Here is a 13,863-nt window from a genome sequence, read left to right as displayed (position 1 = left end):
CATTTCTTCCAGATTTAAGCCCTGTGAGCATTGTAAAACTGACTTGGCAGGAAATAGATGGGTAGCTAGATGTATTAAGGCTTGTGATAAATCTAGGCCAATCCCTGGTCCGAAAATTCCTCATTGGGATCTGAACCTGGTGCTAGAGGCACCAACCAAACCGCTCTTTGAACCGTGGAGATCTTTATTAAGTCACATGTCATTAACGAGACAATCGAGGAACAGCCAGTTGTTTCTTTCCATGGCTCTAGAAAAGGTCTTAAAGTCTCAAGGGGTATCTTAGCTAGATGGGTAATGTAAGCCATTAGGTAATTCTACTCCTCTTGTGGCATCACAGTCCCAGAGAATATAGAAACTCATTCTACTCAGATTGTCGTGACCTCTTGGGCAGAGAAGGTGGAGGTGTTTATAGGCCAGACATGTAAGGCAGCAACACTGTCTTTTCCTTCAACCTTCTATAAACACTATAGGCTTGATCTGTCCTTCTCTGCTAATCTATCCTTTGGGAGAAGGGTTCTACAAGCAGTGGTCCCTCCCTAAGGTGGATTTTGTTTCTCTGTAAATCTCCTGTGTGGTGTGGTCATGTGTGAAAGGAAAAGACAATCAATTACCTGTAATGGCATTTTCCAGAACCCATGACAGCACGCTTATAATTTTCCCCCATCACTGGGTTTCGTATGCACTATTTAAGTTTAGGTGTATAGGCTAAATGGTATTGTGATTATTGTCTGGTGATGGTATGTTCATATAACAGTCTTGAAGGTCATCACATGCTCTGTAACCCAACTGATGCATGGAGAGATTCCACCTTTTTATTCAGTAGGTTCTTCATGGGAGGCCCCCCGCTTGGGTAGTAAAGTCACGAGCTCTGAAAATCCCATTACCGGGAAATAATTTAGTCTATATCATTTAATATGAGGAGGAATAATCAAAAATGGCAGTTCTGTCAGTCTCTTGAATATATGTTTTCTTTGTAGTGTTTATCGGGAGGGATAACTAATGATTAGTGATGAGCGAGTGTACTCGTTGCTCGGGTTTTCCCGAGCACGCTTGGGTGACCGAGTATTTTTTAGTGCTCGGAGATTTAGTTTTCATCGCAGCAGCTGAATGATTTACAGCTACTAGCAAGGCTGAGTACATGTGGAGGTTGCCTGGTTGCTAGGGAATCCCCACATGTATTCAAGCTGGCTAATAGCTGTAAATTATTCAGCGGCCAGGATGAAAACTAAATCTCCGAGCAGTCATAAATACTTGGAGGTCACCCGAGCAACGAGTACACTCACTACTGATGTATTTTTATTGCACTGGTCATTATGAACGTGGTGATAACATCTGTTTTCTTTGGGTATTAGCCTTTTATTTTATGAGTAACCTAAGCAACTTTTTATTCTGAAAAACATTATTACTTTTTCAATTTTTTTAAACACGTCACTTTTTTTTAACAATATTTATTTTATCCCATATGGGGACTGGAACACACAATCCATTGATCACATTGACAATACATTTCCCTACTCATGTAGTGCAGAGCATTAATCAAGCCTGTCAGTGTTAGGCAGAGTTCACCATATTTTTGGTCCGTGTGCTATCTGGAGGAAAAATGAACTGCACTCCTTCCAATGCTATTCAATGGGGCTGTACAGATGAATGAGTTTTTTGACAAGACTGAATCTGCATGTGAAAGAAATTGAGCATGGACTAGTTACTTCTGTGTGTTGATGGCTTGTCCAATCAAATCTATGGCTACTCAAAAAAGAAAAAAATTGGATTCCATACAGAGCCACAGTTTAGCATAGAATTTTTATGGAGACACTGCAATACTTCAACATAGGACATTATTTTGTCATGTATATTTTTAATAACTGCTGTCGTATAGAACCAGATTGCACACGTACTTCTTATGAGAAAAAAAATTGTCCGAGTTTTCTGGATAAAACTGATTATTTTTCTATACGATCATGTAAACCCGGATTGATACTGACAAGCAGACTAATAGACCACGTCTCAGGCACGGTCAACTAGGCCTTGATCTATGGAAGATCTGGAAGCCATTTTTAGGCTTCTGATTGAAAAATCTAGAATTCGAACTACGGTATTTCGCTGTGTGGACCTGACGGGGTGATCGACAAAGCAATCTACCTCTGTCACACTCCTTACATGCAGCTCCTGCTATTGACCATGGCATGTAGAATCCCTGCAAACAATGACTGCAATCAATTCCTTCTGCCTGATCTCTTAGCAAGGGAAATGCAATGCTGTTAGGCAGAGGTACCAATAGATCACTGCCTTTTCAAGTCCCAATGGTAAAGTGGCATGTTCATTAGGATGTGAAAAGGTAGCAAGAAGACCTGATGTGGTTAATTTGAAACTTTTTTCTCTAGTGGTTTCACTGGAGGAATAATGACACAGTACAGAACTAACCCAAGCAAAATTGCAAACAGGCTGTGCTTATGGAGAAAAAAAAAGTAAAGGGGTTGTCCAACTGCAAGAAAAAAATAAATCTTTAGTTGTGCTCATAATCTAAAAAACGAACAATTTAATAATATATTGGTATTTCTAAAGGTGCCATGATCTTATGTTATCATAAGCTTTCCCGACAGCGGCACTTCTGGTTTGTGTTCAACAAGTTATTAGAACTATTTGTGAATAGAGCTAGTTAGTAGGAAGGCTAATTTCAAAACCAAAATTGGTGTCCCTCTTTGTCTATGCAATAACGATAATGAAGATGAAGGGGTTATGGTAATTCCTGCACTGACTGGACAGAGGAGACCAAAGATCACTGGTTTGTCCACAGAAGTGTGTAGCTTCAAAATGCATTGACAAACTGCATTTATTCTACATGGGTCTCTGGCTCCATCCACCAATGGTCTCTTCTGTCCAAGCAGCACAGGAATTAACCCATTCTCCACTATTGGTATCAAGTGATCTTTGTGGGTTTGCATCAGCCTTTACCTAAGTGAAATAAGTATTTGTGGTCACACAACCCTGCCAGGTGAACAAATTTTCCTGATCAATTGATATCTTTTCTAACCGGTTAAGACCCTATTGTGCTATTGTTTTGCCAGGTTTTTTACCTATTAGGCAGCCATGACCGTGATGGTTACCTCCTGAATTAAGGCAGTCGGCCAGTCCACTTCACACACCAAGGAGTACAAGTACAAACTAAGTGCACCTGCTGTGACAGCTGCCGTTAACAAGAAATCGGGGCCCATTTGAAAATACAAATTTATTAGTAAGCGGTTTATCTTTACATTATTTTTCTGGCATGTACTGCGCCTTTCATTCATTGTTAATCTGAAAACAAAAAGGTATATTAAGAAATTCTTACCAGATATGCTAGAGCTTTCTTCATTCTTGCTTCATCCTGTTGAAACAGAAATACATATTAACACCACAAATATGCACATTTTAATATGATGGACATTCTGCATCAATAATCTACAGCAGGACCGCAATCATGGCACGGTGGTCCGTTTATGAAAAGAAAATAGGAATAGCAAAAAAAATACAGAAATTAAAAAAGTGATGTCATTAGTTGGCAGCTTTATCTTTCATTTACTGCAATCATCGGTACAGAAGGTCTTCACACGTATCCTGCAGGACAGGTATAAGGGTATGTGCACACGATGCAGATTTAGTGCAGTTCTGCAGCGTTTTTTTCTGCAGCAGAAACGCTGCAGAACTGCACTGTGAGTGACAATTCAATGAAAATCAATAGAAAAAAAAAAAAGCTGTGCACATGGTGCAGAAAAATCCGTGCAGAAACGCTGCAGATTTCAAGGAAGTGCATGTCACTTCTTTTGTGCAGTTCTGCAGCGTTTCTGCACCCATAGGCTCCCATTTTGTGGGTCAAATCCGCATAAAAACTGCAGATGTAATAACCATCTGCAGATTTTATGCGGATTTGGGTGTCAAAACCGCAGCAGACGGAAGTGACGTCAGTGATGTGGAGGAAGTGTGTGGGCGGAGTGTAGTGAAAATGGAGTCGTACCGTCGGATGGGGATCGATGTGAAGCGCATGGTGGAAATGGTATGTAGTGTCTGTTTGTGTGTGTGTCGGTCTGTGTGTGTGTGTCGGTCTGTGTGTCTGTCTCTCTGTCAGTAGTGACTCATTGTAGTCATTCGTCGGGTGGGACTACTTCTCCCATCGAAATGTGATGATGGGAGAGTTGTCCCATCGTCAGGCGACTGACTACAATGGGTTAAAAACACAAACACAACATATAACATGTGCCCCCACCCCACCGATCCCCCCCAAGCCACCGGTACACTGCTCCGGCTCCCCTCAGTCCTGTGCTCCGCTCCCCCCGTGCTCTTGTCCGTTCACCCCCGTGCTCCAATCACCCCCCCGTGATCCAATCCACCCCCCCCCCGTGCTCCAATCACCCCCCCATGATCCGATCCACTCCCCCCCCCCTTGCTCCGATCCACCCCCCGGTGCCCGATCACCCCCCCATGCGCTCCGATCCACCCCCCCCCCCGCTCCGATCCACCACCCCCCCCCCGCGCTCCGATCCACCCCCCCGTGCTCCGCTCCCCCCCCTGCCCCCCCCCCACCTCATCATGCTTACCGTTCCTTCCTCCCGGGGTCCGTCCGTCTTCTCCCTGGGCGCCGCCATCTTCCAAAATGGCGGGCGCATGCGCAGTGCGCCCGCCGAATCTGCCGGCCGGCAGATTCGTTCCAAAGTGCATTTTGATCACTGAGATATAAAATATCTCAGTGATCAAAATAAAAAAATAGTAAATGACCCCCCCCCCCCTTTGTCACCCCCATAGGTAGGAACAATAAAAAAAATAAAGAATTTTTTTTTTTCCCCCACTAGGGTTAGGGTTAGGGGTAGGGTTAGGGCTAGGGTTAGGGTTATGGCTAGGGTTAGGGCTAGGGTTAGGGCTAGGATTAGGGCTAGGGTTAGGGCTAAGGTTAGGGGTAGGGCTAGGGTTAGGGCTAGGGTTAGGGCTAGGGGTAGGGTTAGGGTTATGGCTAGGGTTAGGGTTATGGCTAGGGTTAGGGTTATGGCTAGGGTTAGGGTTAGGGTTATGGCTAGGGTTAGGGCTAGGATTAGGGCTAGGATTAGGGCTAGGGTTAGGGCTAGGGTTAGGGCTAGGATTAGGGCTAGGGTTAGGGTTATGGCTAGGGTTAGGGGTAGGGTTAGGGCTAGGGTTATGGCTAGGGTTAGGGGTAGGGTTAGGGCTAGGGTTATGGCTAGGATTATGGCTAGGGTTAGGGCTAGGGTTAGGGCTAGGGCTAGGGTTAGGGCTAGGGTTAGGGCTAGGGTTAGGGCTAGGGTTAGCGCTAGGATTAGGGCTAGGGTTAGGGCTAGGGTTAGGGCTAGGGGTATGGCTAGGGGTATGGCTGTTCTGTATGCGGTGGGCTACGTTCTTCATTACCAGCACTCATGGTGAAGCCTGTCAGAAATTGGTTATGGCTTTAACAAAACGGAGGTTGGACTAGGAAATGACATCATGACATGGACAATTTTTTTTTTTTTATTTTTTTTTAACTTTATTAATTTAGCTTTAAAAAACGCTTACAAAACTGCATGAAAAAACGCTCAAAAAACGCTCAAAAAACGCACTTCAAATCTGCACCAAAAACTGCACTAAAAACTGCACCAAAAAACGCATCAAAAACGCACCTGCAGATTCTGCCAGGAGATGCAGATTTAGTGCAGAACTGCAGCAGATTTTTCTGCACTAAATCTGCATCGTGTGCACATACCCTTAATGTGGTCAGCATTTTTGGAGAGAATATTTCGGACGTTTTGAGGAAAAAAAAAAAACATGTTCTGCGATTTTGAATACATTGATATTGAAACATTAGTTGCCAATAGTTGGATCGACTTTTAGCACTCTGGTCCAGCGTCCAAGTGCGGGGGATATCTTGTGGCTAGATGGGAGGCCTGCAAAACCCTTACCTTACGGTGTTCCCAGAGCAGCATTTGATTTGTCAAGGCTGCCACAATGTCATCTGCGTGTCAAGTTGAACGGATGATGTTGTGCCAGCCTGGGTAAACTAAATCCTGCTCCAGGGAAGCTGGAAGGCAAGATTCGCGGACCTCCAGTCTTTGCCTGACTGGCAAATCGATCCACTCATCTCTAATCTGAACGCAAAAAAGCCCTTAAAAACCCCCCAAAAACCTTGAAATGCTGTGTGAGAAAGAATCCTTACAGTGTACACCAAACATTCCAAAAAATGTTACATTTCAGGTCTGAATCTATAAAGAGTGCAACGGTGATAAATCAATGTAAAACCAAATCGCGCCACGACCAAAATTACAATTACCGTATATACTCAAGTATAAGCTGAGGCACATAATTTTACCACGGAAAACTAGGTAAGCTTATTGACTCGAGTATAAGCAGAGTATGCATTGTACCCCTGTCGCTGTCCTGGTATGTGTGGCTCCACCCATTCTGGCATGCGTGGCTCCCCCGTCCTGTCCTGGTATGCATGGCTCCCCCTTAGCTGTCCTGCTATGGGTGTCCCCCCCCAATTCGCTGTCCTGATATGCGTGGCTCCCTGTCACTGTCCTGGTATGCGTGCCCCCTCCCGTTGCTGTCCTGGTATGCGTGGCTCTCCCAGTCATGTCCTAGTATGCGTGGCTATCCCCCACACGTCCTTGTATACATGCCTCCTATTACAAAAAAAAACAAGACATCCTACTCACTTGCCCTTGCAGCATCTCGTTGTGCCGGCTTCCAGTTGCTCTCCCTGTCTGAGCGATCACGTGGCACCACTCATTAAGGTAATATTTCTCCACGCCATGGGTGTGGAGATGCATGCATAGTCATTACCTTCATGAGTGGGGCCACATGATTGCTCAACATAGGAAGAGCAACTGGAAGTCGGCACCAACGAGATGCTGGAGGACACACTGGAGGGTAAGTAGGATGTCTTCTGGAAGCCGGTGGCTGCGGTTGCAGCTGTCACTGTGCGCGCTATAAGAGAAATGAATATTCATTTCCTTTTAGCAGCGGCACAGGCTTTAGCCAAAGCCACCGGCTCCTAACTCTGTGACCTGCTGCTCTGCCGGCTGTTGTGTTTTATACACTGCATGGTACTGGATTTGCTCAGTTTACAAGCGATTGAGTGTTTTTTCGTGACACATTGTACTTCATATTTGTGGTAAATATTGGTCGCTATGATTGGCATTTATGAAAATAGCGAACATGTAACAAAAAATTAGAACATTTCACAATTTTCAAACTTAAATTGTATGCCCTTAAATCAGATATTTATTAACTATTTTGTGTGGTATAACTAACTTTTCACACATGTCTACTTTACAGCAGCATCATTTTTCAAACATTTTCTTTTGTTAGTAAGTTAGGATTAAACTTTTATCAGCAATTTTTCAACAAAATTTATAAAACCAATTCTTTTGGGGACCACAGAACATTTTAGGCGCCTTTGAGGGGTCTGTGTGAGAGAAAATACCCAAAAGGGATACCATTTAAAAAAAAAAAAAACCTCAAGGGGTTTGAAAGAGATAGAGCACATCTAAGCAGTTTATTAACCCTTTAGGTGCATCACAGGAATTAAATCTATGTGGAAGGAAAAAAATATTAAAAAATATTGCTTTAGCCCTACATTTTTTCCATTTTCACAAAAGTAACAGGAGAAACTGGACCCAAAATTTGTCGTGCAGTTTCTCTCGAGTACTCCAATACCCCGTATGTGGTGGAAAAATACTGTTTGGGCACATGGCAGGGCTCAGAGGGGAAGAAGCACCATATTGACTTTTGGAGCGCAAAATTGGATGGAATAGATAGCGGACACCATGTTGTGTTTTCACAGCCCCCGTTACACAAAGATAGGAGGTAAAAGGACAAAGCAAATTGTGCAATTTCTTTTGAGCACACCAATAACCCATATGTTTGGATGCAAGGCAGGGGTCTAGAAGGGACAGAGCACCATTTGACTTTTTGAAAGCAAAATTGGCTGGAATAAATAGTGCTTAAAAAAGTGGAAATCCCTGCCAGACGAGACCCAATTTTGGAAACTACACCTCTCAATGAATGTATCTAGAGGTGTGGTGAGCATTTTGAACCTACAGGTGCTGCACAGAATTTTAAAGCCAGTGTTCCCCACCTCCGTCCCTCAAGAGCCACCAACAGATCATGTTTTCAGGCTTTCCTAAGTATTAGGCCAGTCACACATGCGAGAAACACATCTGTGTCTCGCATGTGAAAAGCAAGCTCTGGCGCCGCCACTTCGGAGCGGAGCGTGCGGCTCCATGTGTTGCTATGCAGCCGCACGCTCTTCTCTGGAGTGCCGGCGCCAGAGCTTGCTTTTCACATGCGAGACACGGATGTGTTTCTCGCATTTGTGACTCCGGCCTTACACAGGTAATGGGATTCTTGGTAGTCAAGCTGATGCAAGTATCACCTGTCTAAAGGTACCTTCACACATAACGATATTGTTAACGATATTGTTGCTATTTGTGACGTAGCAACGATATCGTTAATGAAATAGTTATGTGTGACAGCGACCAACGATCAGGCCCCTGCTGGGAGATCGTTGGTCGCTGAATAAAGTCCAGAACTTTATTTCGTCGCTGGACTCCCTGGAGACATCGCTGGATCGGCGTGTGTGACACCGATCCAGCAATGTCTTCACTGGTAACCAGGGTAAACATCGGGTAACTAAGCGCAGGGCCGCGCTTAGTAACCCGATGTTTACCCTGGTTACCATGCTAAAAGTAAAAAAAAACAAACAGTACATACTTACCTACAGCCGTCTGTCCTCCAGCGCTGTGCTCTGCACTCCTCCTGTACTGGCTGTGAGCCGGAAAGCAGAGCGGTGACGTCACCGCTCTGCTTTCCGGCTCTCAGACAGTACAGGAGGAGAGCAGAGAAGCAGAGCGCAGCGCTGGAGGACAGACGGCTGTAGGTAAGTATGTACTGTTTGTTTTTTTTACTTTTAGCATGGTAACCAGGGTAAATATCGGGTTACTAAGCGCGGCCCTGCGCTTAGTTACCCGATGTTTACCCTGGTTACCGGCATCGTTGGTCGCTGGAGAGCGGTCTGTGTGACAGCTCTCCAGCGACCAAACAGCGACGCTGCAGCGATTCGGATCGTTGTCGGTATCGCTGCAGCGTCGCTAAATGTGAAGGGGCCTTAACACTACCAGGTGAGGATGTTAAGGTACCTTCACACATAACGATATTGTTAACGATATCGTTGCTATTTGTGACGTAGCAACGATATCGTTAATGAAATCGTTCTGTGTGACAGCGACCAACGATCAGGCCCCTGCTGGGAGATCGTTGGTCGCTGAATAAAGTCCAGAACTTTATTTCGTCGCTGGATCTCCTGCTGACATCGCTGGATCGGCGTGTGTGACACCGATCCAGCGATGTCTTCACTGGTAACCAGGGTAAACATCGGGTAACTAAGCGCAGGGCCGCGCTTAGTAACCCGATGTTTACCCTGGTTACCATGCTAAAAGTAAAAAAAAACAAACACTAGATACTTACCTACCGCTGTCTGTCCTCCAGCGCTGCGCTCTGCACTCCTCCTGTACTGTCTGTGAGCCGGAAAGCAGAGCGGTGACGTCACCGCTCTGCTTTCCGGCTCCCAGACAGTACAGGAGGAGAGCAGAGAAGCAGAGCGCAGCGCTGGAGGACAGACAGCGGTAGGTAAGTATCTAGTGTTTGTTTTTTTTTACTTTTAGGATGGTAACCAGGGTAAACATCGGGTTACTAAGCGCGGCCCTGCGCTTAGTTACCCGATGTTTACCCTGGTTACCGGCATCGTTGGTCGCTGGAGAGCGGTCAGTGTGACAGCTCTCCAGCGACCAAACAGCGACGCTGCAGCGATCCGGATCGTTGTCGGTATCGCTGCAGCGTCGCTTAATGTGAAGGGGCCTTTACCTTTAGTAGCCAGGCAAACCCATTTGTGTCAACTTCTGTGCATGTTATCAGGCCAAAATCACCAGAGTATGTAAAGCTTTGATCAGGGTCATTTAGGCTATGTGCACACGTGGCGGATTAGGCTTAGGAATTTCTGGTGTGGATTCTGCATGTCTTAGCAGAAAACGCAGCTGCGGATTTTTCGCGTTTTTTGTGCAGATTTTTATCGTTTTTTACCCCTGCGGATTTCTATAATGGAATGGGTACAAAAACGCTGCAGATCCGCAAAAAAGAAGTGACATGCTATTTCTTTTAATCTGCAGTGTTTCCGCACAGAATGTTCCGCACCATCAGCACAGCGTTTTTTCTCATTGATTTACATTGTACTGTAAATCAATTGTGGATCTGTAGCGTTTCTGCACCGCAGAACGTGTGCACATACCCTTAGATGTTTTGGGTTGTCATGTTATGATTTAAAAAGAGAAACAGTACAGGTAGTCCTCGACTTACGACGTTGATCCGTTCTTACGCGGCGTCGTAAACCGAATTTCGACGTAAGTCGGACCATACGTTCATACAGTACTGTACCATAACAGTACAGTACTGCAAACACTTCGACTATCCAAACACCTATCCTAACACAGTGCCCTACATAATTAGGGTGTTATAGCGTGCAGGAGACTCGTTTTCCTCGTGTAACCGGGCACAGTGTACAGTACTGGACACTCCTCTTCTGCCGTTGCACGTAGTTCGACTTATGACGCAAAACCGCGTAAGTCGGAATGAGGCGTCGTGTAAAGCGTCGTTACCACGAAACGACGTAACACGAGACCGTCGTAACCCGAGGACTAACTGTAGTTTGACAATAAATGGCTTCCCTCAACCACTAACCATGAGTGAAGAAAAAGTTTTGGGGTTATCATTCATATTCTCTGAAAAAAAGGCCAAGAAAGCAAAAATTCTGCCGGGGTATGTAAACTTTTGAGCACAACTGTATACAGAGATAGAGAGATATATAAATAAAGATATATAAAAAATGTTTTTGCATCGGTGTATTCTGAAAGCTATAGCTTTTTTATTTTTCCCACTGATGTAGCTGTGTGGCAGCTTGTTTTTTTTCGGGACAAGATTAATCTATTTGATTGCGTTTCGTTCCATTTTTTTCGGCGGTGTGATGAAAAAGCATCTTTTGCCCTGCTTTTTTCTTTTTCTTTATGGTATTCACTATAGGAGTCAAAAAGTGTGACAGTTTTATAAATTGGGTCGTTACTGATGCGGTGATATCAAATGTGTACTTTAGTTTATTTTTGTTTTCACAAAAATATATTTATTTATTGGTGTAATCATTTTTGTTCCTTCTTTTGTGAGGTTTTTTTTTTTTTTTTTTTATAATTTTTGCTAATTTATTATTTTTTACTTAGTCCCTCTATGGAACTTTAATTTTTGTCTGATCATTGATCTCATGCATTGCAATACACATGCACTGCAATGTATGAGACCTGTCAGATTACACCAGAAGAACGCCTGTTACATCCTGCCTATGGCAAGATCTAAAAGGCCACCATACCTGGCACACCAGTAAGTCATTGTTTGACCTCCGGGTGCTATGGCAACCATTGTCTCCCTGTGATTTTGCTGTGGGGGTGCCAATAAGCGGTGAGAGAGGGAGCCACCTCCATCTCACAACCTTCTAAATGCCATGATCGCAGCATCTGGAGAGTTACCACAGGAGCTCGGCTCTCATGTACGCCGAGCTCCCGGCAGTGATCGTGCCAGGAAATGCTGATGTTTCAGCACCTCCCGTCGGATCACAAGCTGTGACCGGTTACTTAGACTGATCAGACAGTGGTGACTTCAGTAATTGGTCCCCGCATCTCTAGCCAGACAGCACAGCTGTGATTGCTGTCGGCATGGAGCTGTCAATGTGTGTTTTCATGACAGGTATAGCATGTCATGATGTGGGAACTGACATGTTCATGACGTGCTATACCAGTCATTAGTTGTTAAAAGGTTAAAAAAATAAAAAAATAATCTCACTGCTCATCTGTCCTGTCATCCCTGCAGCCATTGTAATGTCTTGACGTCACAATGTGAGAAGTAACAGCAAACGGCAAAGTGATGTCAGAAGTCTAGTTCAGCTGTAAGCTACGGCCTTGAGTGAAGATGTTGATAAAGATGGACGCAATGGAGGAAAGGGGATAGAGGAGGCATGGAGGACTAGATGGAGGGATGTAGGTTAGGTGAGCAGTGAAGGGAGTATTTTTTTTTTGCCATTGGACTGGACCTCATTTCTGCATAAACACATTACATATATACACATTACTTACATTCTTGTCATCAGCCCATCTGAAAATATAAAAGCACAATGCATTAATCACAGTCACTAAAGCTGAAGTTTCTTTACAAAAGTAGTGTCAAGTTGCATCAAAGAGAACCCATCAGATTTCAGTTATCTCCTCTGTTCCCAATGACTTTTTTCCGTCTGAGCCAATTTTTCTTTTTCTTACTCCTTCCAAGAATAATAACTTTTGTATTCTATTGTTAAAGCCATGTAAAAGTCTTCGTTTATGAAGTATTAGTTGTTTATATTACCATATGATGAACTGAAGGCTAGGTAAAAAGTGGGCTGTAATTGTATTGCATTGTATGGGGCAAATGTTTCTATGGAGCATCTTATGCGGCCATAATCATCCTTTGTGCGACATTATATGGGGCAAATGTTTCTATGGAGCATCTTATGCTGCCATAATCATCCTTTGTGCGGCATTATATGGGGCAAATGTTTCTATGGAGCATCTTATGCGGCCATAATCATCCTTTGTGCGACATTATATGGGGCAAATGTTTCTATGGAGCATCTTATGCTGCCATAATCATCCTTTGTGCGGCATTATATGGGGCAAATGTTTCTATGGAGCATCTTATGCGGCCATAATCATCCTTTGTGCGGCATTATATGGGGCAAATGTTTCTATGGAGCATCTTATGGGGCCACAATCAACCTTTGAGCAGCATTGTATGGGGCATATTTTTGCTTTTTTAATTGAAAGGGTTTTTAATATAAAAAAAAAAAATAATTCGAGGAGTTTTATTTTTCTTGGCACCGTGTATTGTATAGAATTAATATGCTTTAACCCCTTAACCATTGGAGGTATTTTAGTTTTTTGCTGCCCTCCTTCCCAGAGCCATAACTTATTTTTCGGTCAAAATGGCCATGTGAGGGCTCGTTTTTTGCGGGACAAATTGTACTTTTTAAAAACATTTTGTTTTAACCCATCGTGTACTGGAAAACAGGAAAAAAATTTCAAGTGCAGTGAAATTGGAAAAAAATTGCAATTCCACATTTTTTTTACCATGTTCACTAAATGCAGAAAACTGACCTGCCATTATGATTCACCGGCTCATTATGAGTTCAAAGACAGCAAACATGCCTAGGTTCTTTTCTTATTTAAATGGTGAAAAAAAAAATCCAAACTTTGGGAGAAAAAAAATGGCGCCTGTTAGAAGCACACGTCAGCTGTTAAAAACAGCTGACGTGTTCGGAAAGATGTGGGTTCAGCGCCGGAGCCCACGTCAAAGGGAGGGATTCCAACGTGGGCGTAATATTAAATAGTACTAATAATACTATTAAATAAGGGTTAAATAGTTCAGACTTTTATGTATGCAATATAACCAAATAGGCACTGTTTTTTATTTTCAGAATGGAAATCTGTTATCAGATTCATGCTGTCCAAATCGTGTTAGATACACAATAGCAGCCAGATATATTTTTCTTTAAAATGCTTCTGTATTTTTTTAAAAATATATATTAACTCCCTCACGACATATGACATATTTATGCCATATGTCGTATGTCGTATGCTTGACTTTGCTGCAGTCTTCAATGCCAAGCCCACATCTTTCCCTGCACGTGATGGTTGATTTAATCAGCCATAACGTGCCTTAACAGCCGCAAGTGGATCAGTGCTCCAACCCACAGCTGTTAACCAGTTAAATCCCACTGTCAAT

At 43.7% G+C, this 13,863-nt stretch overlaps 1 protein-coding gene across 6 annotated transcripts in view; it reads right to left on the bottom strand.

Moving 5' to 3' along the window:
* Positions 1-13,863, bottom strand: part of LOC138642407 (uncharacterized) — a 231,528-nt gene that overhangs the window by 29,487 nt on the left and 188,178 nt on the right. For all 6 annotated transcript variants that reach the window (XM_069730531.1, XM_069730534.1, XM_069730535.1 and 3 more), the window contains 2 exons: positions 12,183-12,201; positions 3,329-3,364 (listed from right to left, as the gene is read on the bottom strand). In XM_069730531.1, the coding sequence (XP_069586632.1) occupies positions 3,329-3,364; positions 12,183-12,201 (55 nt within the window). The remainder of the gene's footprint in view (positions 1-3,328; positions 3,365-12,182; positions 12,202-13,863) is intronic.

Source organism: Ranitomeya imitator, chromosome 6 (genome assembly GCF_032444005.1).
Source record: "Ranitomeya imitator isolate aRanImi1 chromosome 6, aRanImi1.pri, whole genome shotgun sequence".
Taxonomy (NCBI): Eukaryota; Metazoa; Chordata; class Amphibia; order Anura; family Dendrobatidae; genus Ranitomeya; species Ranitomeya imitator.
The sequence above is the reverse complement of the archived record's forward strand: the minus strand, read 5'-3'. Positions and strand labels throughout refer to the sequence as shown.